The 24,081-nt window shown below is 44.1% G+C and overlaps 1 protein-coding gene across 3 annotated transcripts in view; it reads right to left on the reverse strand.

Annotated features, from left to right (window-relative positions):
• Nucleotides 1-24,081, reverse strand: part of SPEG (striated muscle enriched protein kinase) — a 476,968-nt gene that overhangs the window by 75,815 nt on the left and 377,072 nt on the right. For all 3 annotated transcript variants that reach the window (XM_073634316.1, XM_073634315.1, XM_073634317.1), the window contains 6 exons: nt 18,501-18,594; nt 16,346-16,546; nt 14,008-14,068; nt 11,205-11,282; nt 3,006-3,178; nt 2,884-2,910 (listed from right to left, as the gene is read on the reverse strand). In XM_073634316.1, coding sequence (XP_073490417.1) covers nt 2,884-2,910; nt 3,006-3,178; nt 11,205-11,282; nt 14,008-14,068; nt 16,346-16,546; nt 18,501-18,594 — 634 coding nt within the window. The remainder of the gene's footprint in view (nt 1-2,883; nt 2,911-3,005; nt 3,179-11,204; nt 11,283-14,007; nt 14,069-16,345; nt 16,547-18,500; nt 18,595-24,081) is intronic.

Here is a 24,081-nt window from a genome sequence, read left to right on the forward strand (position 1 = left end):
CCACTTTATAAATATGCCTCTTAGGGCTTGTCCTTAAGTGTGGCAGCCCTTGCTGCCACTTTGAGAAGCTTATCTGCGGTGGATCGCTTTTCAGAGAGCATTTGACAGATGGTGAGGAGGCATTATGTCGTATCCTCGTCTACTGTTTTAACCCTAAAAAGTCTGAACCACTGCACAAGGTGTATAAGAAAATTGTAAAGGTTTCATTTAAAAATTTAATTTGCATATTGATGGTGGAAGGGAAGGGGAGTGGGGACAGGAAAGGCTAAATATAAGCAGAATAAACTTCAGTTTTAACAAGGGCCTTTCTTAGAACTGTATGATAATTGGTTTTCGGGAGAAAGCAGTGATCTGAATTAAAAGACAACAACGAAAATCATGTATCCTTTTATTTAGCGCAGTGGTCACCAAACTGTGGATCGGGGGGCTGCATGTAGCCCTATGCTTGCCTTTACCCGGGCCTTGGGTCATTATTACTCCCACTAATAAGAGGCACTATTCCTCCCACTGACACCAAAATTGAGACAATGTTCCTTTTGCCAAAACCAACAGCAGAGCATTATTCCTATTATTGACATCAAGCATGGAGGATTATTCCTCCCACTGACACCAACAATGAGGTACTTTACTTCCACTGACACCAATGATGGGGTACTATTCCTCCAACTGATATCAACAATGAGGTTCTATTTCTCCCACTGACACCATCAATTGAGTACTATTACTCCCACTGATACCAACGATGAGGTACTGACATCAATGATGGTGTCAGGGAGATGCTTGTCATAGTGCAGCAGATGGGCGGAGTCGGAGGCCAAGCCGCATGCATGGGCACAATTCCAGGGACAACCTTCCTGGTAGGCATGTCTGCGCGATCTTGTGATAACCTATGCACATGCGCGAACGTGTGCGCGCGCCCACGAATGCGGTTGTGCGCCGCTTAGCTTTGGCGCCAAATGCCGCATATAAGGATGACAGATGCACTAGGGCCTTGCTGTCTGATCTGCAGCTTTCCCTTGTATCCTGCTTCTGTATCCGTCCCTGATCTGATTCTGACTTCCTGACCATCCTGACATTCTCCAACCCTGACCCCGGCTTGCCTTGACCTCGACTTCATCTGTATCTACTTGATTCTCTGTTGCCAAATCTCTGCATGAACTGTGATCATTCTCTGCTTGATGTCTCTGATGTACCTAATCTTCCATGTATGACCTGGCTTGTCTGACTCTGCACCAGTCTCCACAGCCTCCACGTACCTGCATGCGCTCTCGTGGCCGCTGTTGCAACCTCAGTGGTCCTTGATCAGGAGCTATAAGAGAGGCCTTCCTCTGATCGCCAGGCTCTGCTCTAAGGTACGTGACAGATGGGGTACTATTCCTCCCACTGATACCAACAATGTGGCACCTCACAGACACAATGATGAGGCTCTATTCCTCCTCCTATTGACCACAGACGTTATGTAATATTTTCTTTTTCTCCTGCTGACTACCAAGTCCGAGGGACTGTTTACTCCCACTGGCAGTGCGGCATTTGTTTAGAAAGTTTGAAGATCCTTGATTTAGAAGATGCTAATTTACCATTTATTTTTACTCCAAAGCCACAGTAGTGAGTGGTAATGCTTCTAATTCTAGCAATACAAACCAGGCAGAGGTTTTAATCCTTCTCTCCATGTCCAATATCTAAAGAAGGCTTCACTTGTGTACCGCATTAAAGAGAGCCATCTGCCCATGCTAATGTTTAGACATGTGCACTGACAAAAAAATTTGTTTGTTTTCGTTTTATTAATTTTTTTGCTGTTTTCGGAAATTCAAAAATTCGGAAACTTGGAAATTTGAAATATCGGAATTCGGAAAACCGAAAATTCTGATTTTAAAGTTTCTGAATTTCGATTTTTCGGATTTCCGAATTTCGAATTCCGAAAATTCGGGAATTCAAAAATTAGGAAATTCGAAAATTTGAAAATGTGAAAAAAAGAAAGAAAATTAGTCAAATTCAAAATAATAACTAACTATTAAATTATAGGTATTGGAATTTCCTTTCAAATTTGGCTGTTTGTGAACGTAACAAATACAAATTTATCTGAAGTTGCAAAATATCTGAAATAACAAATGGAATGGAATTAATAATAAATAATAATAATAAAAAGGTTGTATTATTATTATTGTTATTTATTATTATTAGATCGTTACGTTCCATTAGTTTAGATGCAGCATTCTTTATTTCAGATAATTTGTAACTTCGGATAAATTCGTACTCGTTACGTTCACTAACAGCCAAATTTGAAAGGAAATTCCAATACCTATAATTTAATATTTATTATTAGTTAGTTATTATTTAAGATTTTCGGGTTTTCGAATTTTCAGATTTTCATTCTTATTCTTGGATTTTCAAATTTCCAAATTTAAAATGTTTTAAATTTATGCAATTTTGAATATTCAAATTTCCTAATTTTGAATCTTAGTATTTCCTAATTTCGAATTTCCAAAATTTAGAATTTCCGAACTTCCGCATTCGAATTTTTGAAATTTTGGAAATTGTTCCAATTTCCGAAATTTCCCAATTTCTGCAATTTCGAATTTCCAAATTTCCGAGAATTCGAATTTCCGAATATTGAATTTCTGAATTTTGAATTTCCAAAATTTCAATTTCCAAAATTTCGAATTTTTGGAAAATCGGAATTTCGAAAATTCGTAATTTCTGAAAAAAAATTCGAAATTCGTAATTTCCGAAAAGACAAAATTTGGTAATTTCGGAAATTGAAAAATTCGGAAATTTAGGAAACTAACGGATTTGTCAAAATTAGTTAAAAAATGAATTTGTAACTAAACGAATTGCACATGTGTTATTATGACAATTTTACTGAAGGTAAAATAGGCTACATACCATAAATATGCAATGACACCAACTGGCCTGAAAGAAAAGGGAGAACGCATTAAAAAAATGAACAATGTAAGGAGGAGGACAGATTTCTATTTATCACACATCAGTTGCATTCCAGGTCATACCATATATCAGTGACGGTAGAAATTGGCATCTGGTTGACAATCTCCGGGGCCACAAACTCAGGGGTTCCGTATTTGCAGTACTGTGGCTCCCCCTCGGTCAGCTCCTGGGCATTCCCAAAATCACAGATCCGGATCTGATCGCCGCTCATGTCTGCCATGAGAATATTTTCTGGCTGCAAAGTGAACACGTATATGTTAACACAGCTGGGATATTAAATTGAGGGAAAAATAAAATAAATGCACATTTCCCTTGTTTTATCTCTTTAGCCATTTGACCTCTGGAAGATTTAGGGTGATCAAAGAGTTAAATGTGTGCCTAGCCAGTGTTTGTGTACACTGTGTACACTGTGTGTGGTGCTTTCACTAGGTGAAGTAATGGATTTCATTCCCTGCTTTGCGAGGAAAAAGAAATGTATTCAGTTATTTCAGGTACTTACATAGCGCCATCAATTTACACAGCACTTTACATAATCCAGCACTTCCTCGCTGACAGGACAGAGCTCTGCCTTGTTTACATAGACAGAGTCCTGTCCTGTGTGTTTTTCAGATGTCGGTGGTAATCTATTGGCCGGTGTTTCGTCAGATTTGGTGACCCATCAGAATTTGTAACGGAAGTGATGCATACCTCCCAACTTTTTAATATGGTAATGAGGGACACCTATCAGCAAAAGTATGCAGACATAGGACACACCCCTGACCACGCCCCCTTAAAGGAGAATTGTACAAAAAAACAAGATTGGTTAAACACACAAGTGCTTTTTTTACCACTACTATTCCTTTATATTGGCTTTTGGAATTTACAAATGCAGCAATTTAGAAATCAGATGAAAGGTTTAGGGCTGAAAAAAACTTTTTGATAGATAAAAAGTGCATTTTATATACAACTATATGGATCAGACCAAAATGAGGGACAAATGAGGAGGAATGAGGGACAGAGGGACATTGCTCCAAATCAGTGACAGTCCCTAGAAATCAGGGACAGTCCCTAGAAATTAGGGACAGTTGGGAGCTATGGTCAGGGCTGGACTGGGACAAAAATTTGGCCCTGGACTTCTTCATGACCGGCCCACTTTATTTTGAGTGTCCCCAACAGCGTCCCCCTTACATCAGAGTGTCCCAATCAGCAGCCCTTCACATCAGAGTGTCCTCCCCCTCCCACATGTACTCACAGTTTTAAGGCAGCTTCTCGTTCCTCTCTCCAGTCATGTGATAACAAGTGATAAGGGGAGAGAGGAAGGAAAGTCTGCCGTTGGTCTATTTCCCCCTGCAGGCTGGAGGGAGCATAACGCCTAATGCTCTCTCCAGCATATGACGGAAGCTGCTCCTCCTGACAGGAGTGAAATTGCGATCACTCACTGTCAGAGAGGAGCGGCTCCAGGACCGCACCTGACTGGCCCACTGAGCCATCGGCCCACTGGGAATCTCCCGGTAGTCCCGATGGCCAGTACATGCCTGGCTATGGTGATGTTCCGTTGCCACCATCTTGCTACACCCCGCACTACTCCACAGTAAGGATACACCGAGAAGGGGGCAAGCGGACATCTTGTTACACCAAGGGGAGTTTTGCATTTCACTGTTATTTTTAACAGTAAACGGAGCATATATGGTGAAATACAGTATTTAGAAATCCATCAGACTGTTTACATGTTGAATTACAAAAGCAGAGGTGTTCTGTCAGATTAGCAAACCTGTGAGATCAGCAGTTTTGCTGCTGCTTTTAAAATTCAACATCTAAACAGTCCGCCGGATTTATAAATACTGTATTTCACCTTATAAGCTCCGATTACTGTTAAAAATAAGCATGAAATGCAAAACTCCGGTGGGTGTAACAAGATGTCCACGTGCAGCTTTCTCAGTGTATCCTTACTGTGGAGGAGTGCGGGGTGTAGCAAGATGGCGGTGACGGAACGTCACTTCCGTTACATAATCTGATGGGTCACCAAATCTGATGAAACACCGGCACTCGCTTATCAACATATGCTGTGTTTAATCACAGCATGCCGGGTCGCCATCGGCAATCGCGCCCCCTACCCGGAAGTGTCGGATCACCTACTAGGTACATGATGTGGTGCAGCAGGGGGGAAAACAGTTAAAGACCCTTAAAGTACAGACAAATAGCTGTTAATCTGCAAGAAAAGCATTTTTGTTTAGCTTGCTGGATTTGGGTCAAGACACGCTAGAGGTCTTCAGCTACCATTGTGGGGTGTTGGGCCTCTGCTGTGTCCTGGAACATTTAAGGAGGAATGGGCTACCTCCAGCTATGCCTGTCCGCAGTTTAATATATATATATATATATATATATATATGTATATATGTATATATACATATATCTATATATATATATTGCTATATATGCTTCAAAATGGAGACTCTCATATGTAGCAGAATACACATTGGCATAAATTTATGATGAAATTAGATTTTTCCATTTTTTTTAATAGATTTATAGCAGAAAGTAAAAAATATTCTGTATACCGTATTTACCAGCGTATAACACACACCTTCAATTTAAGAGGGAAGTTTAGGAAAAAAACATTTTTTTCAAAATAAACCGTTTTGAAGCAAAATAATGGTCAGTGCCCATCAATGCAGCCTGAATAGAGCCCATCTGCAGCCTCAATGCAGCCTGATCTGTGCCCATCTGCAGCCTCAATGCAGCCTGATCTGTGCCCATTTGCAGCCTCAATGCAGCCTGATTTGTGCCCATCTGCAGCCTCAATGCAGCCTGATTTGTGCCCATCTGCAGCCTCAATGCAGCCTGATCTGTGCCCATCTGCAGCCATAATGCAGCCTGATATGTGCCCATCTGCAGCCTGATCTGCACCCATCTCCCATCAATGCCGCCTGATCTGTGCCCATCTGCAGCCTCAATGCCGCCTGATCTGTGCCCATCTGCAGCCATAATGCAGCCTGATATGTGCCCATCTGCAGCCTGATCTGTGCCCATCTGCAGCCATAATGCAGCCTGATATGTGCCCATCTGCAGCCTGATCTGCGCCCATCTCCCATCAATGCAGCCTGATGGCCATCTGCAGCCTCACCATCTCTCATGCAGGAAATCACCGAGCCGTCATCTCCTGTTTACTCGGCTCTCATTCAGCAGTCACATACACAGTCCCGCCTCTGCCATCGGCATTGGACCAGCTCCTGTGATTGACAGAACACTGGTCCAATGCCAGTGGCGGAGGCGGGACTGTGTGTGTGACGTCAGAGCCGAGTGAGAGCCGATTATACAGCAGCGCTGCCCCCCTCCTTCCCCTCCGAGGTACATTATCGGCGTATAACACGCACCCGTGATTAGCCCCCTATTTTTAGGGGGGAAAAAGTGCGTGTTATGCGCTGATAAATACGGTATATATATTTTTCAAAATTGTCAGTAATTTTGTTTATAGCGCAAAAAATAAAAAACGCAGCGGTGATCGAATACCACCAAAAGAAAGCTCTATTTGTGGGGGGAAAAAATGACACACATTTTATTTGGGTACAGTGCGTAATTGTGAGTTAAAGTAATGCAGTGCCGTATCGCACAAAATGGGCTAGTCATGAAGAGGTGGGGGGGGTAAATCTTCCAGAGGTCAAGTGGTTAAAATAACATAAAACTTTCATAATTAAAACAGACCGACTGCCATCCACCCAATACACACTGCCCAATGTCCACCACTGGACCCAGTACACCAGTTCTATTTCAAATCGCTGCAGCACCCTTTATTGCCATCTGCATTCTCATGCCCCCAAAAAATTAATAAAACTTCCATCATTTAAAAAAAAATGACTATGTCTATCTTCCCAGCCAGCCTTTTATACAGTCTGAAAATTTTCTACTAGAAGGGTGGACTTTTCAGAAGTTTGCAAAGATCTTCACTGTACAGATTTGCAAATGATGCAGTTATAGGCAGATAAGACACTGTCCACACAAAAAGGAAAAAAGAGAAAAGGAAGAATTATTTAACAGAAAGTTCTCAGCTAGCCAATGACAACATCGGCCTTGAAGACTGCTTGAGCCAGTTGGTAGCACAGAACAGATCTATGAACAGTACGGGGAATGCAGTGAATTTTCCTCCAATGCTTTTCTATGGCACAGTAGACATGTGCGATTAGTTTCGGACGAATCGAAAATTCATACAAATTTCCGTAAATTCGGGAGCATCCGAAATACGAATTGCCATGCTTCCGATTTTTTTACGAAATTTCGTTTACGAATTTCGGATCCAAATTCCTAACGAACATTCCTAATTATTACGAAAAGTTAACAAACCTAAAAGTAAAAAAACCCAGGAAGTCAGCACAGGGATGGTGGGAGCCCCTCATAATGAGCACAACACAGGGATGGTGGGAGCCCCTCATAATGAGCACAGCACAGGGATGGTGGGAGCCTCTCATAATGAGCACAACACAGGGATGGTGGGAGCCTCTCATAATGAGCACAACACAGGGATGGTGGGAGCCCCTCATAATGAGCACAGCACAGGGATGGTGGGAGCCCCTCATAATGAGCACAGCACAGGGATGGTGGGAGCCCCTCATAATGAGCACAGCACAGATATGGTGGGAGCCCCTCATAAAGAGCACAGCACAGGGATGGTGGGAGCCCCTCATAATGAGCACAGCACAGGGATGGTGGGAGCCCCTCATAATGAGCACAGCACAGGGATGGTGGGAGCCCCTCATAATGAGCACAACACAGATATGGTGGGAGCCCCTCATAATGAGCACAGCACAGATATGGTGGGAGCCCCTCATAATGAGCACAACACACGGATGGTGGGAGCCCCTCATAATGAGCACAACACACGGATGGTGGGAGCCCCTCATAATGAGCACAACACAGATATGGTGGAAGCCCCTCATAAAGAGCACAGCACAGATATGGTGGGAATGCAGTGAATTTTCCTCCAATGCTTTTCTATGGCACAGTAGACATGTGCGATTAGTTTCGGACGAATCGAAAATTCATACAAATTTCCGTAAATTCGGGAGCATCCGAAATACGAATTGCCATGCTTCCGATTTTTTTACGAAATTTCGTTTACGAATTTCGGATCCAAATTCCTAACGAACATTCCTAATTATTACGAAAAGTTAACAAACCTAAAAGTAAAAAAACCCAGGAAGTCAGCACAGGGATGGTGGGAGCCCCTCATAATGAGCACAACACAGGGATGGTGGGAGCCCCTCATAATGAGCACAGCACAGGGATGGTGGGAGCCCCTCATAATGAGCACAACACAGGGATGGTGGGAGCCCCTCATAATGAGCACAACACAGATATGGTGGAAGCCCCTCATAAAGAGCACAGCACAGGGATGGTGGAAGCCCCTCATAAAGAGCACAGCACAGATATGGTGGGAATGCAGTGAATTTTCCTCCAATGCTTTTCTATGGCACAGTAGACATGTGCGATTAGTTTCGGACGAATCGAAAATTCATACAAATTTCCGTAAATTCGGGAGCATCCGAAATACGAATTGCCATGCTTCCGATTTTTTTACGAAATTTCGTTTACGAATTTCGGATCCAAATTCCTAACGAACATTCCTAATTATTACGAAAAGTTAACAAACCTAAAAGTTAAAAAACCCAGGAAGTCAGCACAGGGATGGTGGGAGCCCCTCATAATGAGCACAACACAGGGATGGTGGGAGCCCCTCATAATGAGCACAGCACAGGGATGGTGGGAGCCCCTCATAATGAGAACAGCACAGGGATGGTGGGAGCCCCTCATAATGAGAACAGCACAGGGATGGTGGGAGCCCCTCATAATGAGCACAGCACAGGGATGGTGGGAGCCCCTCATAATGAGCACAGCACAGGGATGGTGGGAGCTCCTCATAATGAGCACAACACACGGATGGTGGGAGCCCCTCATAATGAGCACAACACAGGGATGGTGGGAGCCCCTCATAATGAGCACAACACATGGATGGTGGGAGCCCCTCATAATGAGCACAACACATGGATGGTGGGAGCCCCTCATAATGAGCACAGCACAGGGATGGTGGGAGCCCCTCATAATGGGCACAGCACAGGGATGGTGGGAGCCCCTCATAATGAGAACAGCACAGGGATGGTGGGAGCCCCTCATAATGAGAACAGCACAGGGATGGTGGGAGCCCCTCATAATGAGAACAGCACAGGGATGGTGGGAGCCCCTCATAATGAGAACAGCACAGGGATGGTGGGAGCCCCTCATAATGAGAACAGCACAGGGATGGTGGGAGCCCCTCATAATGAGCACAACAGACGGATGGTGGGAGCCCCTCATAATGAGAACAGCACATGGATGGTGGGAGCCCCTCATAATGAGCACAGCACACGGATGGTGGGAGCCCCTCATAATGAGCACAACACACGGATGGTGGGAGCCCCTCATAATGAGCACAGCACAGGGATGGTGGGAGCCCCTCATAATGAGCACAACACAGGAATGGTGGGAGCCTCTCATAATGAGCACAACACATGGATGGTGGGAGCCCCTCATAATGAGCACAGCACAGGGATGGTGGGAGCCCCTCATAATGAGCACAACACAGGAATGGTGGGAGCCCCTCATAATGAGCACAACAGACGGATGGTGGGAGCCCCTCATAATGAGCACAGCACAGGGATGGTGGGAGCCCCTCATAATGAGCACAACAGACGGATGGTGGGAGCCCCTCATAATGAGCACAACACAGGGATGGTGGGAGCCCCTCATAATGAGCACAACAGACGGATGGTGGGAGCCCCTCATAATGAGCACAACACAGGGATGGTGGGAGCCCCTCATAATGAGCACAACACAGGGATGGTGGGAGCCCCTCATAATGAGCACAGCACAGGGATGGTGGGAGCCCCTCATAATGAGCACAACACAGGGATGGTGGGAGCCCCTCATAATGAGCACAACACACGGATGGTGGGAGCCCCTCATAATGAGCACAACACACGGATGGTGGGAGCCCCTCATAATGATAAATTCATCATAACGAACATTCGTAATTGTTACGAAAAGTTAACGAACCTAACGAAAATTTGTATTTCGTACAAAATTTCGGACACGAATTACGAAATACAAATTCATTCTAATACGGAACAAAACTAAACAAATTTATTGACGGCGCACATGTCTATTGCGCAGTAACACATCACCCAGCCTATGGTTCCATAATGCAACTTAAAGCGGAACTTTAGTCATTTTTTTATCTTTCCATCTATTAAATCTTCTGCCCTTGTTGTTGTTGTTTTAACTTTGGATAGTAAAACATTTTTTTTTTCTGCCAGTAAATCCCTTATACAGCCCACTTCTTGTTTCTTGTCTGGTCATTAGCCATTTTCTGGGGGAAACCCAAAATTCTGGATTTTATTTTACTTTCACTTTTAATGATAATGGTAAACAGGACAAACATACCTCCCAATATTTTGAGATGGGAATGAGGGACACCTACTAGCAAACGTATGTAGGCATAGGACACGCCCCCTGCCACACCCCCTTAAAGGGGAATAAACCCCAAAAAAAGGTTAGTTAAATCCACAAGGGATTTTTTTTTTACCACTACTATTCCTTTATATAGGCTTATAAAATTTACAAATGCAGCAATTTATAATTTGGATGAAAGATTTAGCACTGGGAAACACTTTTTGAAAGATAAAAAGTACATTTTACATACAACTATATAGATCAGACCAAAATGAGGCACAAATGAGGAGGAAAGGGACAGAGGGACATTGCTCCAAATCAGGGACAGTCCCCCGAAATCAGGGACAGTTGGGGCCTAGGCTTATGACATTATGCACAGCCCTCTCTCTCACTCTCGTGAGAGTTTGCCAGGAAGGGAGGGGGGGGGGGTGAGTCATAAGAGGGCCAATGAGAGCTGCAGAGCTGGAGGTGTGCCTCTGTGTGTCTGTGTAAATCCAGGAAGTGAACAGGCAGCAGCTTCAGCTGCCCACAGTTAAAATGGCCGCAGCCAGACTCAGTGGAGGGAGATTTCTGCAGCATATTTGGCAAGTACAGAATCACAGTATATATATAAAATAATAGGCAAAGTGGCTGGAGGGAAGCTTCAGAATGGCAAGGATATTTTATTACAAATTATGTGAGCTGACTGCAGTTCCTCATTAAACACTTCAGCTATCTGCAGTGCCTTCAGTTTTGTATATCAGATGGGCCAGAAAATCTCAGGAACATCACATGCACTGGAAAGAGACAGGCAAGAAACTCACCTTGATGTCCAGATGTAATATTTTCTTGTGGTGCAAATAATACAATCCTTCCAAGATCTGACGCACAAAGGATCGGATCTAGAAATAGACCAGAAAAAACGCTGTGAATGGTCCATGGGAACACACATTTATGCCTTATAGACACTGTCACCATCCACAATGCAGTTTCAACATTGGCTCAGAGTCAGCCCACGTACTTATTCCCTAAGCATCTAAAACTGGTGTCAAATGCATGTGAAATCATGATGGATTTGCCCATCAACAAAAGCTTGAGACACTCAGTCAAGCACTGCCAGAGCCAGGGTGAGCAGCTGACGTTTGGTTACGAAAATTCAGAATAAATTTTCGTTATTCGGAGATTCTAATGTATCCGAATTTCCCGAATCACAATAGTAACGAATTTAAAAAAACAAATCTGAAATAAATTATAACAATTTATCTGAATTTGAATTCAAATTCAAAAATACAGTAAGGTATAAAAGTGAAATAAGATGAAGATTCCTACTTAGGCTGCTTTATAGAATAGAAAAGAAAAGAATAGAATAGAATAGAATAGAATAGAACAAAACGAACAGCTTAGAACATAGTAGAAAATAAAGGAAAAGATTAGAATAAAACAGAATAAAATATTCAATAAAGGAATAGAATAGAAAATAAAACAGAAAAGAATAGAATAGTAAATAAAAGAATAGAACAGAAAATAAATTAATAGAATAAACTAGAATAAAATAGAAAATAAAGTAATAGAATAGAAATTAATAGAATAGAACAGAATACAATAGAAAATAAGGTAATTAAATAGAATAGAAAACAATAGAATAAAATAGAAATTATTAGAATAGACAAAAATAGATTTGATTAGAATTGATTAGAATGAATATACAGTACCTTGAAAAAGTATTTATACCACTTGAAGTTTTCCACATTTTGTCATATTACAGCCAAAAACGTAAATGTATTTTATTGGGATTTTATGTGATAGATCAACACAAAGTGGCACATAATTGTGAAGTGGGAGGAAAATGATAAATGGTTTTCAAATTTTTTACAAATAAATATGTGAAAAGTGTGGGGTACATTTGTGTAGCGCCCCCCTGAGTCAATACTTTGTAGAACCCCCTTTCTCTGCAATTACAGCTGCAAGTCTTTTTGGGGATGTCTCTACCAGCTTTGCACATCTAGAGAGGGACATTTTTGCTCATTCTTCTCTGCAAAATATCTCAAGCTCTGTCAGATTGGATGGAGAGCGTCTGTGAACAGCAATTTTCAAGTCTTGACACATATTCTCAATTGGATTTAGGTCTGGACTTTGACTGAGCCATTCTAACACATGAATATACTTTGATCTAAACCCTTTGTAGCTCTGGCTCTATGTTTACGGTCGTTGTCCTGCTGGAAGGTGAACCTCCGCCCCAATCTCAAGTCTTTTGCAGACTCTAATGCCGTGTACACATGGGCGGACTTTCCGATCGGACTGGCCCGACGGACCGAATCAGGTGGACAATCCGACCGTGTGTGGGCTTCATCGGACTTCCGACGGACCGTTTCGGTCGGAAATCCGACGGACTTTAGATTTGGAACCTGCTTCAAATCTTTACGTCGTAACTCCGCCGGACTCAGTTCCTAACGGAAAGCCCGTTCGTCTGTATGCTGATCCAAAGGACCAGTTACGACGCAAGGGCAGGGTACTACATCTTGCGCTCACTGCAATAGGAAAAACAAATTTTCCTATTGCAGCGAGCGTGAGGGGGAGGCGACGATGTCCCTTAGGTCTGGTATGGATTTTAAGGGGAACCCTCTACACTGAAAAAACGGCGTGGGGTCCCCCCCAAAATCCATACCAGACCCCATATCTGAGCATGGAGCCCGGTCGGTCAGGAAAGGGAGTGGGGATGAGCGACGCCCCCCCCCCCCCCTGAACCGTACCAGGCCGCATGCCCTTAACATGGGGGGGTGGGTGCTTTGGGGGAGGGGGGCGCCCTGCGCTCCCCCTCCCCCAAAGCACCTTGTCCCCATGTTGATGAGGACAAGGGCCTCTTCCCGACAACCCTGGCCGTTGGTTGTCGGGGTCTACACGACTAATAGTTGTCCTGTGGACAGATTCTCCCACCTGAGCTGTGGATCTCAGCAGCTCCTCCAGAGTTACCATGGACCTCTTGGCTGCTTCTCTGATGAATGCTCTCCTTGCCTGGCCTGTCAGCCATGTCTTTGTAGGTTTGCAGTTGTGTCATACTCTTTCCATTTTCGGATGATAGATTGAACAGTGCTTCATGAGATGTTCAAAGCTTGGGATATTTTTATAACCTAACCCTGCTTTAAGCTTCTCCACAACTTTATCCCTGACCTGTCTGGTGTGTTCCTTGGCCTTCATGATGCTGTTTGTTCACTAAGGTTCTCTAATAAACCTCTGAGGGCTTCACAGAACAGCTGTATTTATACTGAGATCAAATTACACACAGGTGGACTCTATTTACTAATTAGGTGACTTCTGAAGGCAATTGGTGCCACTAGATTTTAGTTAGGGGTATCAGAGTAAAGGGGGCTGAATACAAATACACGCCGAACTTTTCACACATTTAGCTTCAAAAAAATGTGGAAAACCATTTATCATTTTCCTTCCACTTCACAATTATGTGCCACTTTGTGTTGGTCTATCACATAAAATCCCAATAAAATACATTTACGTTTTTGGTTGTAACATGACAAAATGTGGAAAATGTCAGGGGGTATGAATACTTTTTCAAGGCACTGTAGCCGTCTTCTGCAATACAAACATTACGTATATATTATGTGCTGTACTCACCTCTGATTCATGCACTGTAGACTTCCTGACCACTCTGTCCAGAATCTCTTCCTTGGAACATCTGCAGCCAGTTAAGGAATACTATGAACACAAACTGGTGGCTACAATACATTGTATGTCCTCACTTATATATTATTATAGATGCATACTGATATTTAGCCAGGCAAGACCCTATCAATACTGCTAGCTTTAGTCACACTTTGTTCAATGCATATAGACAAATTGCATTGTACTATTTAAAGCAGAATTCCGGGATAATAATCCAGTCCTCCTCCTAACACCTATGTTTGCTAACCTGCTTGATAAGAAAGATGTACACTATCTCACAAAAGTGAGTACACCCCTCACATTTTTGTAAATATTTTATTCTATCTTTTCATGTGACAACACTGAAGAAATGAAACTTTGCTACAATGTAAAGTAGTGAGTGTACAGCTTGTATAACAGTGTAAATTTGCTGTCCCCTCAAAATAACTCAACACACAGCCATTAATGTCTAAACCGCTGGCAACAAAAGTGAGTACACCCCTAAGTGAAAATGTCCAAATTGAGCCCAATTAGCCATTTTCCCTCCCCGGTGTCATGTGACTCGTTAGTGTTACAAGGTCTCAGGTGTGAATGGGGAGCAGGTGTGTTAAATTTGGTGTTATCGCTCTCACTCTCTCATACCAGTCACTGGAAGTTCAACATGCCACCTCATGGCAAAGAACGCTCTCAGAATCTCAAAAAAAGAATTGTTGCTCTACATAAAGATGGCCTAGGCTGTAAGAAGATTGCCAAGACCCTGAAACTGAGCTGCAACATGGTGGCCAAGACCATACAGCGGTTTAACAGGACAGGTTCCACTCAGAACAGGCCTCGCCATGGTCAACCAAAGAAGTTGAGTTCACGTGCTCAGCGTCATATCCAGAGGTTGTCTTTGGGAAATAGACGTATGAGTGCTGCCAGCATTGCTGCAGAGATTGAAGGGGTGGGGTGTCAGCCTGTCAGTGCTCAGACCATACGCCGCACACTGCATCAAGTTGGTCTGCATGGCTGTCGTCCCAGAAGGAAGACTCTTCTAAAGATGATTCATTAGAAAGCCCGAAAACAGTTTGCTGAAGACAAGCAGACTAAGGACATGGATTACTGGAACCATGTCCTGTGGTCTGATGAGACCAAGATAAACTTATTTGGTTCGGATGGTGACAAGCGTGTGTGGGGGCATCCAGGTGAGGAGTACAAAGACAAGTGTGTCTTGTCTACAGTCAAGCATGGTGGTGGGAGTGTCATGGTCTGGGGGTGCATGAGTGCTGCCGGCACTGGGGAGCTACAGATCATTGAGGGAACCATGAATGCCAACATGTACTGTGATATACTGAAGCAAAGCATGATCCCCTCCCTTCAGAGACTGGGCCGCAGGGCAGTATTACAACATGATAATAACCCCAAACACACCTCCAAGATGACCACTGCCTTGCTAAAGAAGCTGAGGGTAAAGGTGATGAACTGGCCAAGCATGTCTCCAGACCTAAACCCTATTGAGCATCTGTGGGGCATCCTCAAACGGAAGGTGGAGGAGCGCAAGGTCTCTAACATCCACCAGCTCCGTGATGTCCTCATGGAGGAGTGGAAGAGGACTCCAGTGACAACCTGTGAAGCTCTGGTGACCTCCATGCCCAAGAGGGTTAAGGCAGTGCTGGAAAATAATGGTGACCACACAAAATATTGACACTTAGGGCCCAATTTGGACATTTTCACTTAGGGGTGTACTCACTTTTGTTGCCAGCGGTTTAGACATTAATGGCTGTGTGTTGAGCTATTTTGAGGGGACAGCAAATTTACACTGTTATACAAGCTGTACACTCACTACTTTACATTGTAGCACATTGTCATTTCTTCAGTGTTGTCACATGAAAAGATAGAATAAAATATTTACAAAAATGTGAGGGGCTTTTGTGAGATACTGTACGTGACTGAGCCTGTCTGTGCCGCCCCACCACAGTAAATGTACTGCAGCGTGGTGGCAAGTGGTTAATGAATAAGGCAGAGAAAACTCTGTGACTGGAGGGTAGCTGGTCATGTGACTTTTTCAGGTCTTGTGACCAGACTCTGCTCTCTGTTTTTGTTCTGAACCCATTCGGCTTTAACTGCCCCTATTAGTGGGGAGTTTAAAAAAAAAAAAAAAAAAAAATTGCAAAAGCAGCAGTACTGTATATGACCATACCTGTGCTTTTTAAATGGCCCCCTTAGTATGAAGAAAATGACTAATTTCTGGAAAATAGACAATTTTTCGTGTACAGTATATCACTTTACAATCTCTTTCATAATATGCAAATACGTGGCCTGCTATGGATACAGCTCCATGATGATGATCAGCGCGTTTCGCTTCTCAAATGCCTCGTGGAAATAAACAATCCGCTCGTGGCTGATCTGAGACAGTATATTCATCTCTCTCCTCGCCTTCTCCTTGGATGACCCCCGCAATGGAATAAATTTGGCCGCAAAATCCAGACCGCTTCTCTTCTCCAGCACATGGCGGACGTAGGAGAATGCACCTCTGAGACACAAGAGACACGTAAAAAAAAACTTTGTCCCTCTACAGCTAATAAAACAACATCAAAACTAACAGCAGCAAACTTCAGCACACACAAACAAGACGTGGATGAGAACCCGTCACTTAGGAGTCTATATACAAATACTGCCTTATGGCAACTAGATGGAGCTGACGATCATAGGAAATAAACATATTAGACACAATACCGTGATTATTTGTGATTGCTTTGTAAATGCTTGAGACATTTGCATATCAAATTGCACTATATTACCAAAAGTATTGGGACGCCTGCCTTTACAGACAAATTAACTTTAATGGCATCCCAGTCTTATGTCCCGTACACACGGTCAGATTTTCCGAAGGAAAATGTGTGATAGGACCTTGTTGTCGGAAATTCCGACCGTGTGTAGGCTCCATCACACATTTTCCATCGGATTTTCCGACACACAAAGTTGGAGAGCAGGATATAAAATTTTCCGACAACAAAATCCGTTGTCGGAAATTCCGATCGTGTGTACACAAATCCGATGGACAAAGTGCCACGCATGCTCAGAATAAATAAAGAGATGAAAGCTATTGGCCACTGCCCCGTTTATAGTCCCGATGTACGTGTTTTACATCACCGCGTTCAGAACGATCGGATTTTCCGAGAACTTTGTGTGACCGTGTGTATGCAAGACAAGTTTGAGCCAACATCCGTCGGAAAAAATCCTAGGATTTTGTTGTCGGAATGTCCGAACAAAGTCCGCTGTGTGTATGGGGCATTAGTCCGTAGAAGTCAATGTTGAGTTGTTCACCCTTTGCAGCTATAACAGCTTCAACTCTTCTGGGAAGGCTGTCCACAAGGTTTAGAAGTGTGTTTATGGGAATGTTTGACCATTCTTCCAGAAGCGCATTTGTGAGGTCAGGCACTGATGTTGGACGAGAAGGCCTGGTTTGCAGTCTCCGCTCTAATTTATCCCAAAGGTGTTCTATCGGGTTGAAGTCAGGACTCTGTGCAGGCCAGTCAAGTTCCTCTACCCTAAACTCGCTCATCCATGTCTTTATGGACCTTGCTTTGTGCACTGGTGCGCAGTCACATTGGAGCAGGAAGGGGTCATCCCCAAACTGTTCCCACAAAGTTGGGAGCATAAAAATTGTCCAAAATGTCTTGGTAAGAGTTCCCTTCACTGGAACTAAGGGACGAAGCCCAACCCCTAAAAGACAACCCTACACCATAATCCCCCCTCCACCAAATGATTTGGACCAGTGCACAAAGCAAGGTCCATAAAGACATGGATGAGCGAGTTTGGGGTGGAGGAACATGACTGGCCTGCACAGAGTCCTGACCTCAACCCGATAGAACACCTTTGGGACGAATTAGGAGAGGAGATTGTGAGCCAGGCCTTCTCATCCAACATACTGCTTCACAAATGCGCTTCTGGAAGAATGGTCAAACATTCCCATAGACACACTCCTAAACCTTGTGGACAGACTTCCCAGAAGAGTTGAAGCTGTTATAGCTGCAAAGGGTGGGCCAACTCAATATTGAACCCTACGGACTAAGACTGGGATGCCATTAAAGTTCATGTGTGTGTAAAGGCAGGTGTCCCAATACTTTTGGTAATATAGTGCAATTTGATATGCAAATGTCTCAAGCATTTACAAAGCAATCACAAATAATCACGGTATTGTGTCTAATATGTTTATTTCCTATGATTGTCAGCTCCATCTAGTTGCCATAAGGCAGTATTTTCCTGAAATACCCTAATTAGGGAAAATACAGCTTAATGGCCACCAGATGGAGCTGACGTACATAGAACATAAATGGATTGGACATAATATGGTGATTATATATGATTGAGACATTTACACAGCAAATTTTCTATGAATAGACCCCATAATTGTAAACAAAATTTTGCAAAAGTTTCTTTCTACCAGCTCAGAATTACACTCACACACCCAGGAAAAGACTTGCCTTCCGATCTCCTTGTGAATGGTGTAGTAATCGGTCAGTCTCCGAGCTTTCAGTCCATCTGATTCGTCCATTGCTGACCCGGCTCCAGGCTCCTCTGTACAAAAATGTACCATTAATAGAAAGGACAGACTTCACTTTTGTTAAAAGAAAACTTATTTAACATCTATAATAGCTTAGCTTTCTTTAATTCAGGCTCTGTTCGGATCTTGCGTTAGCCAGGACTAGCATTCCCGCTTGTGATTTTTAAAGTGGTATTTATACGCATTTCTGTGTGCCGAGCATAGGGCAGTCCATTTACTTCAATGGGCTGCCCTATGTGCATTTGTCACCCTAAAACAAATTCCTTTTTGGGAACAAGCTTCTCGCAATTTTTAAACGCATGTCTTGCTGCGCTATTCTGTCGTGTGCCAAAATCGCATCGCGTTTGAGGTGTCATTAGGAATAATGGCACCCAAACACACGTTGTGCGTTTTGCTGCGATTTGGAATTGCAAATGAGCTAAAACAAAAGCAAACTCATCCATCCATTCATGTCTCCATACTTTATTTTGTTAAGGAATTGCTTTGAAAAACTACCCCCCTAGCATTTCTGGCCACGGGTATCTTGAGTAAGGGCAGCTGATTCATGTAGCACAGGAGTGTCGAGCTCAATTTAAGGGCCACCTTCACAGTATGGTTACCCTCAAAGGGGCAGGTTGTATCTGGGGTGCATTATGCACAGAGTGCTGAGTTCAGGAGTGCATTACTTACAGAATGCAGAGTTCTGGAGTGTGTTACTTACAGAATGCAGAGTTCTGGAGTGCGTTACTTACAGAATGCAGAGTTCAGGAGTGTGTTACTTACAGAATGCAGAGTTCAGGAGTGCGTTACTTACAGAATGCAGAGTTCTGAAGTGCATTACTTACAGAGTGCTGAGTTCAGGAGTGCGTTACTTACAGAATGCAGAGTTCTGGAGTGCATTACTTACAGAGTGCTGAGTTCAGGAGTGCGTTACTTACAGAATGCAGAGTTCAGGAGTGCGTTACTTACAGAATGCAGAGTTCAGGAGTGCGTTACTTACAGAATGCAGAGTTCTGGAGGAACTCTCTGAGGAAGCTTGGGTTCAAGCGAAACGCGTAAGCATAACGCCATCACGTTGTCCGTGGTGAGGACACGGTAATCTCCATCATACACCCTGATCCACCTCCACTAACCTCGAGCCACCACACTGCTCCTCCAGCTGGCGTGAATTATTTGCAATGCTACTCTGGTCCGTGGTTCATCACACAGCCCGGTGATACTGGAAGCCTATGTGCAATGGACTTTACCATCTATTACCATTTCCGGTCGGAACTACTCTGAGCTGACACTCATGATCTGGCTTCCAATGTAGTCTGGGATACGGTGGAGATACCGCTACAGGGACTAGACTTCTAAGGGCAACGACTCTATACACAAGACGTCAAACGGTGAGCTGTATCCTGCCCCAAGCACTTGAAGGGGAGTATTTCACACAGCATATCCCATTTTGATTTCCTTGTGCAATGTCATCCCAATGTCTACCTGCCGTTTATCTTTAATCCCCACCGATACCTGCCTTGAGACACACACCCTACGTGCTTAGAACCACGGTATCATTAGTCTCTGTATCCGAGGGAACTCTCATATATCTCAGGAAGCACAAGCACTTTTTTATATCCCTATTGCAATACTTACCTGAGCGCTCCAACATCTTTATCCAAGGAATTTTTTCAATTTATTATTCACACAGTAACTTTCAATGATTGGCTATTTAAGTATTTATTTCTAGATTTGGCTTTAGGATACATTAAGGTTTGTGTGTGAGACGGGTATGAGGTGTTTGAATCGGGTGTGGTGGCCACCTGTGTCCTATTAAGACGTTTGTCTTGATTTTAACTGTGTTGGAGGTGGGTGTAGTTTTCTAACATTACTGTCAAATTATTTGAATTTGGATCATCAATACAGATATTTAGCTTTCACCGGTTTGTCCTCTCTGATGAATTACCTTTGGGCCTTTCCTGTTTTTTGTATGTAGAGTTCAGGAGTGCGTTACTTACAGAATGCTGAGTTCAGGAGTGTGCTATCTATGTACAGAGTGCAGGGTTCCGTTATGCACAGGGATCAGAGTTCAGGAGTGTACTATGTACAGAGTGCAGGGTTCAGGGGTGCGCTATGTACACAATGGCGTCCCTAGGGGGGGCCAGAGGGGGCCCTGACCCCCCCCCCAACATTATGCTGTGCCCCACCATGTGCCCCCCCAATGAAAAAAACATTTTTATTTTTTTTTTTTTACAAAAAATCAATGTCTTAGAGAGAGAGAGTCCCCAGTCAGCTCCTGCGGGTGATTCCTCCCCCCTCCCTCTGCTCGCTGACACTGCATAATGCGAGCGCTCACACAACCAACAGCCGCCCAATCTGCTCCTTCCCCTGCATCCTCATTGGCAGAGAGAAGAGCGAGTTGCAGAAAGGACTCCACCAGGACTCTCAGTTACTGAAAAAACTGACTTAGGACAGGAGAACCAGCCTGTAAATTCCAAGAGATGCCAGACCAGCCCTGTCAATAGCAGGGGCAGGACAGCAAGAGGAGGCTGGGATACCCCACAGTGGCAGAACACCAGGGCCCGGTGGCAAGACAACCTTTGCAACCCTGATAGTTCTCCCACTGCTTTGGATCCTTACATTCTCTTGGTATGCTGGTGAAATATATCTCTTGTTTTCTGTCACCCTGGGGGGGCCCCAATACAGTAGGAAGGGAGCTCACTGCAAAACATGTGAAAGGGCCATTGTGGGGTCGTAGTAAAGGGCCCCAGGATATATATATATATATATATATATATATATATATATAATATTGCATTTTATAGTTGCCCCCCTACTTTTGTCCCTGTCCCCCCATGTGCCCCCCCTAAATATGAAAGCTGGAGACGCCACTGTATGTACAGAGTGCAGAGTTCAGGAGAATGCTACATACAGAGTGCAGAGTTCAGGAGTATGCTGCGTACAGAGTGCAACCCCAACCCCCCAAAACTTCCTTGCATCTCTCTCTCCTACTTGGCCCTCTGTGAGTGCATGCAGGGTTCTGTTAGTGTTTACAAGTGAGAACAGGACGCAGAAGCAGAGGGTGAAAGCCAGAGGTGGCAGAATGGAGTTCGGCTATGTTCAGGCTGCAAAACTGAGGGCCACATGAAAAGGCCTGGTGGGCCAGATTCGGCCCGCGGGTCTTGTGTTTGACACATGTGATGTAGCATTTACTTCCTGGAATCCACCCGCACTTAGCTCAGGCAGGGGAGCATGGTTAGTTGAGAAAGACCCTCCTTCCAAAGAAAAAAAAAATGCACTTCATGACATCATTTTGGCCTAGGCCGGAAACCAGGAAGCATCTGAACAGTGGCGGTCAGAGGTATTTTTCTTTTGGGGGGGGCAAACAGTGCACAGCCAGCTGCCCCCTCCATTTGGGTCACCGCCAAACTCCCCCTCCCCCCAGTTGGTCAGTCGGTCACCCGGCCACAACACTTGCCCCGAGCTTCCCTCTGGGCGACCGGCTTCCCTTGCGTCTCCTCTCTCCTCCTCCCGGCAGCCAGCGCAGTTTCTTCTCGGAGTTCCCTCCAGGCGACAGGTAGGCGGCCGGCTAATCTGCTTATAGTTGGCTTTCCTTGGTTTCTCCATTCCCTCCTCCTCAACATGCTAATAATGTCATTTTTAAATAAAAACCTTTCTGCTTTCATTACATACCTTATTTTAAACCCAATTATGTCATCACTGGGTCTCTGTGCTTCTCAATGCAAATCAGGCAGATCGTGGCTGGTGGGAGGGGGCCAGCAGGGTGCTGTATATAGCTGTCTGTAAATATGACATCAACCTGCCTTAGTACTCCTTTTCAAAAGTCCCCAGCCTTGATGCAAGGCTCACTCCTCTGCTGGACACATCCAGGATAAGACGGAAGGAGCTTTCCTTCCTTGGTGGACTTCCCCCAATCCTTACTCACTGCCTCATTAAGGGTCTGGTTTAAACTGAGTGGGCATCGGCCCCCTCCTTCTCCAGGTCTCCCTCAACACTTTTGACCTACCACGCTGTATCTACTCCTATACATCCTCTTTATAAAGTGTCTTTTGTCCAACTAACACTGTGGATGTGACTATTGGATTAGATTGATTCCACTAATTAATACTGCTGAGTAAGAACTTGTTCCAACTTTGATCGCCTTTGTATTATTTCTGCAAACTTTTACATGAGGCTTTGAGCCATTGGGGGAGACTATCCATGGAATAGAACCCAAAGCATCTAGGATTATTGGCATTGAGTATAATCCACTGATATACAATTTTCTAGTACAACAAAGATGCCACATGCTAAATCTCCTGAAGAAGCTCTAGTGAGCGAAACATGTTGAGAAAAGTGGTATTCTTATCATGATGTGTCATTATATTTTATGAAATTTCTGTATCTCAATTTGATCCTATATTCCCCTTCTTTTTTAAATGATGTTTAAATAAAAATCTCTGGTTTTAACAAAACATCATCTTTGAATTGATATGTTCTAAATATTGCAAACTTAACACACCAATAAAGTCCCGAGGCTTAATAAGCCTTAAATTATAATTAAATATATGTGTGTGTGTCATGCAGTTTTGAGTGTCTTAAATTCATTTATGTTCCCCTCACTATTCATCATTGATGAAAAAAAAAACAAAAACGTATGATATAAATGCAGGTTTAAAGCAAACAAATGCATTTAGTGAGGGATTGACTTGAAAGTGCATTCTGTTTTCTCCACTGCAGGTGGCGCTCAAACTGCAGCGTCAGGGCTGCATTTGAGCGCCGCGTCACGAATGTTAATTCTCCACTACGAACGCCAGTTTACAAGACCGACCGCTTCCGGCTCGTCCTTGCTTCCGAGCATGCGTGTTTTGTTCTTGTACGGACTTGTGTACACACGATCGGAAAATCCGACAACAGACATTTTAAAGCCTGCCATCCAACATTTGTTCGCGGAATATCCGACAACAATTGTCCGATGGAGCGTAAAAACAGTCGGATTTACCGCCAAGAGCCTGTCATCCCAAAATTCAGGTAGGAAAATCCGATCGCGTATACGAGGCTTTAGGCTCGGACCGGCTAAGCTGCATTCTGCCCCTCAAGATAGATGCTGTCAGCTCAGCTGAGACCTGCTCTGCTACACGGCGCTGTCACCCGTGAGTGTTCCAGGTTGGGCTTTGTCCGCTGGGCTTGCTGTGAACTGTTTAACTTCAAAACAAATTTATTTTATTGTATCTGGACTGTGTGTGTGTTATTGCTGCTGCACCACACTACACCCACCCACCCAACGCTACACCCACCCACCCAACGCTACACCCACCCAACACTACACCCACCCACCCAACACTACACCCACCCAACGCTACACCCACCCACCCAACGCTACACCCACTAACCCAACGCTACACCCACCCACCCAACGCTACACCCACTCACCCAACGCTACACCCACCCACCCAACGCTACACCCACTCACCCAACGCTACACCCACCCACCCAACACTACACCCACCCAACGCTACACCCACCCACCCAACGCTACACCC

The sequence above is a fragment of the Aquarana catesbeiana genome, linkage group LG06 (genome assembly GCF_042186555.1).
Source record: "Aquarana catesbeiana isolate 2022-GZ linkage group LG06, ASM4218655v1, whole genome shotgun sequence".
NCBI lineage: Eukaryota > Metazoa > Chordata > Amphibia > Anura > Ranidae > Aquarana > Aquarana catesbeiana.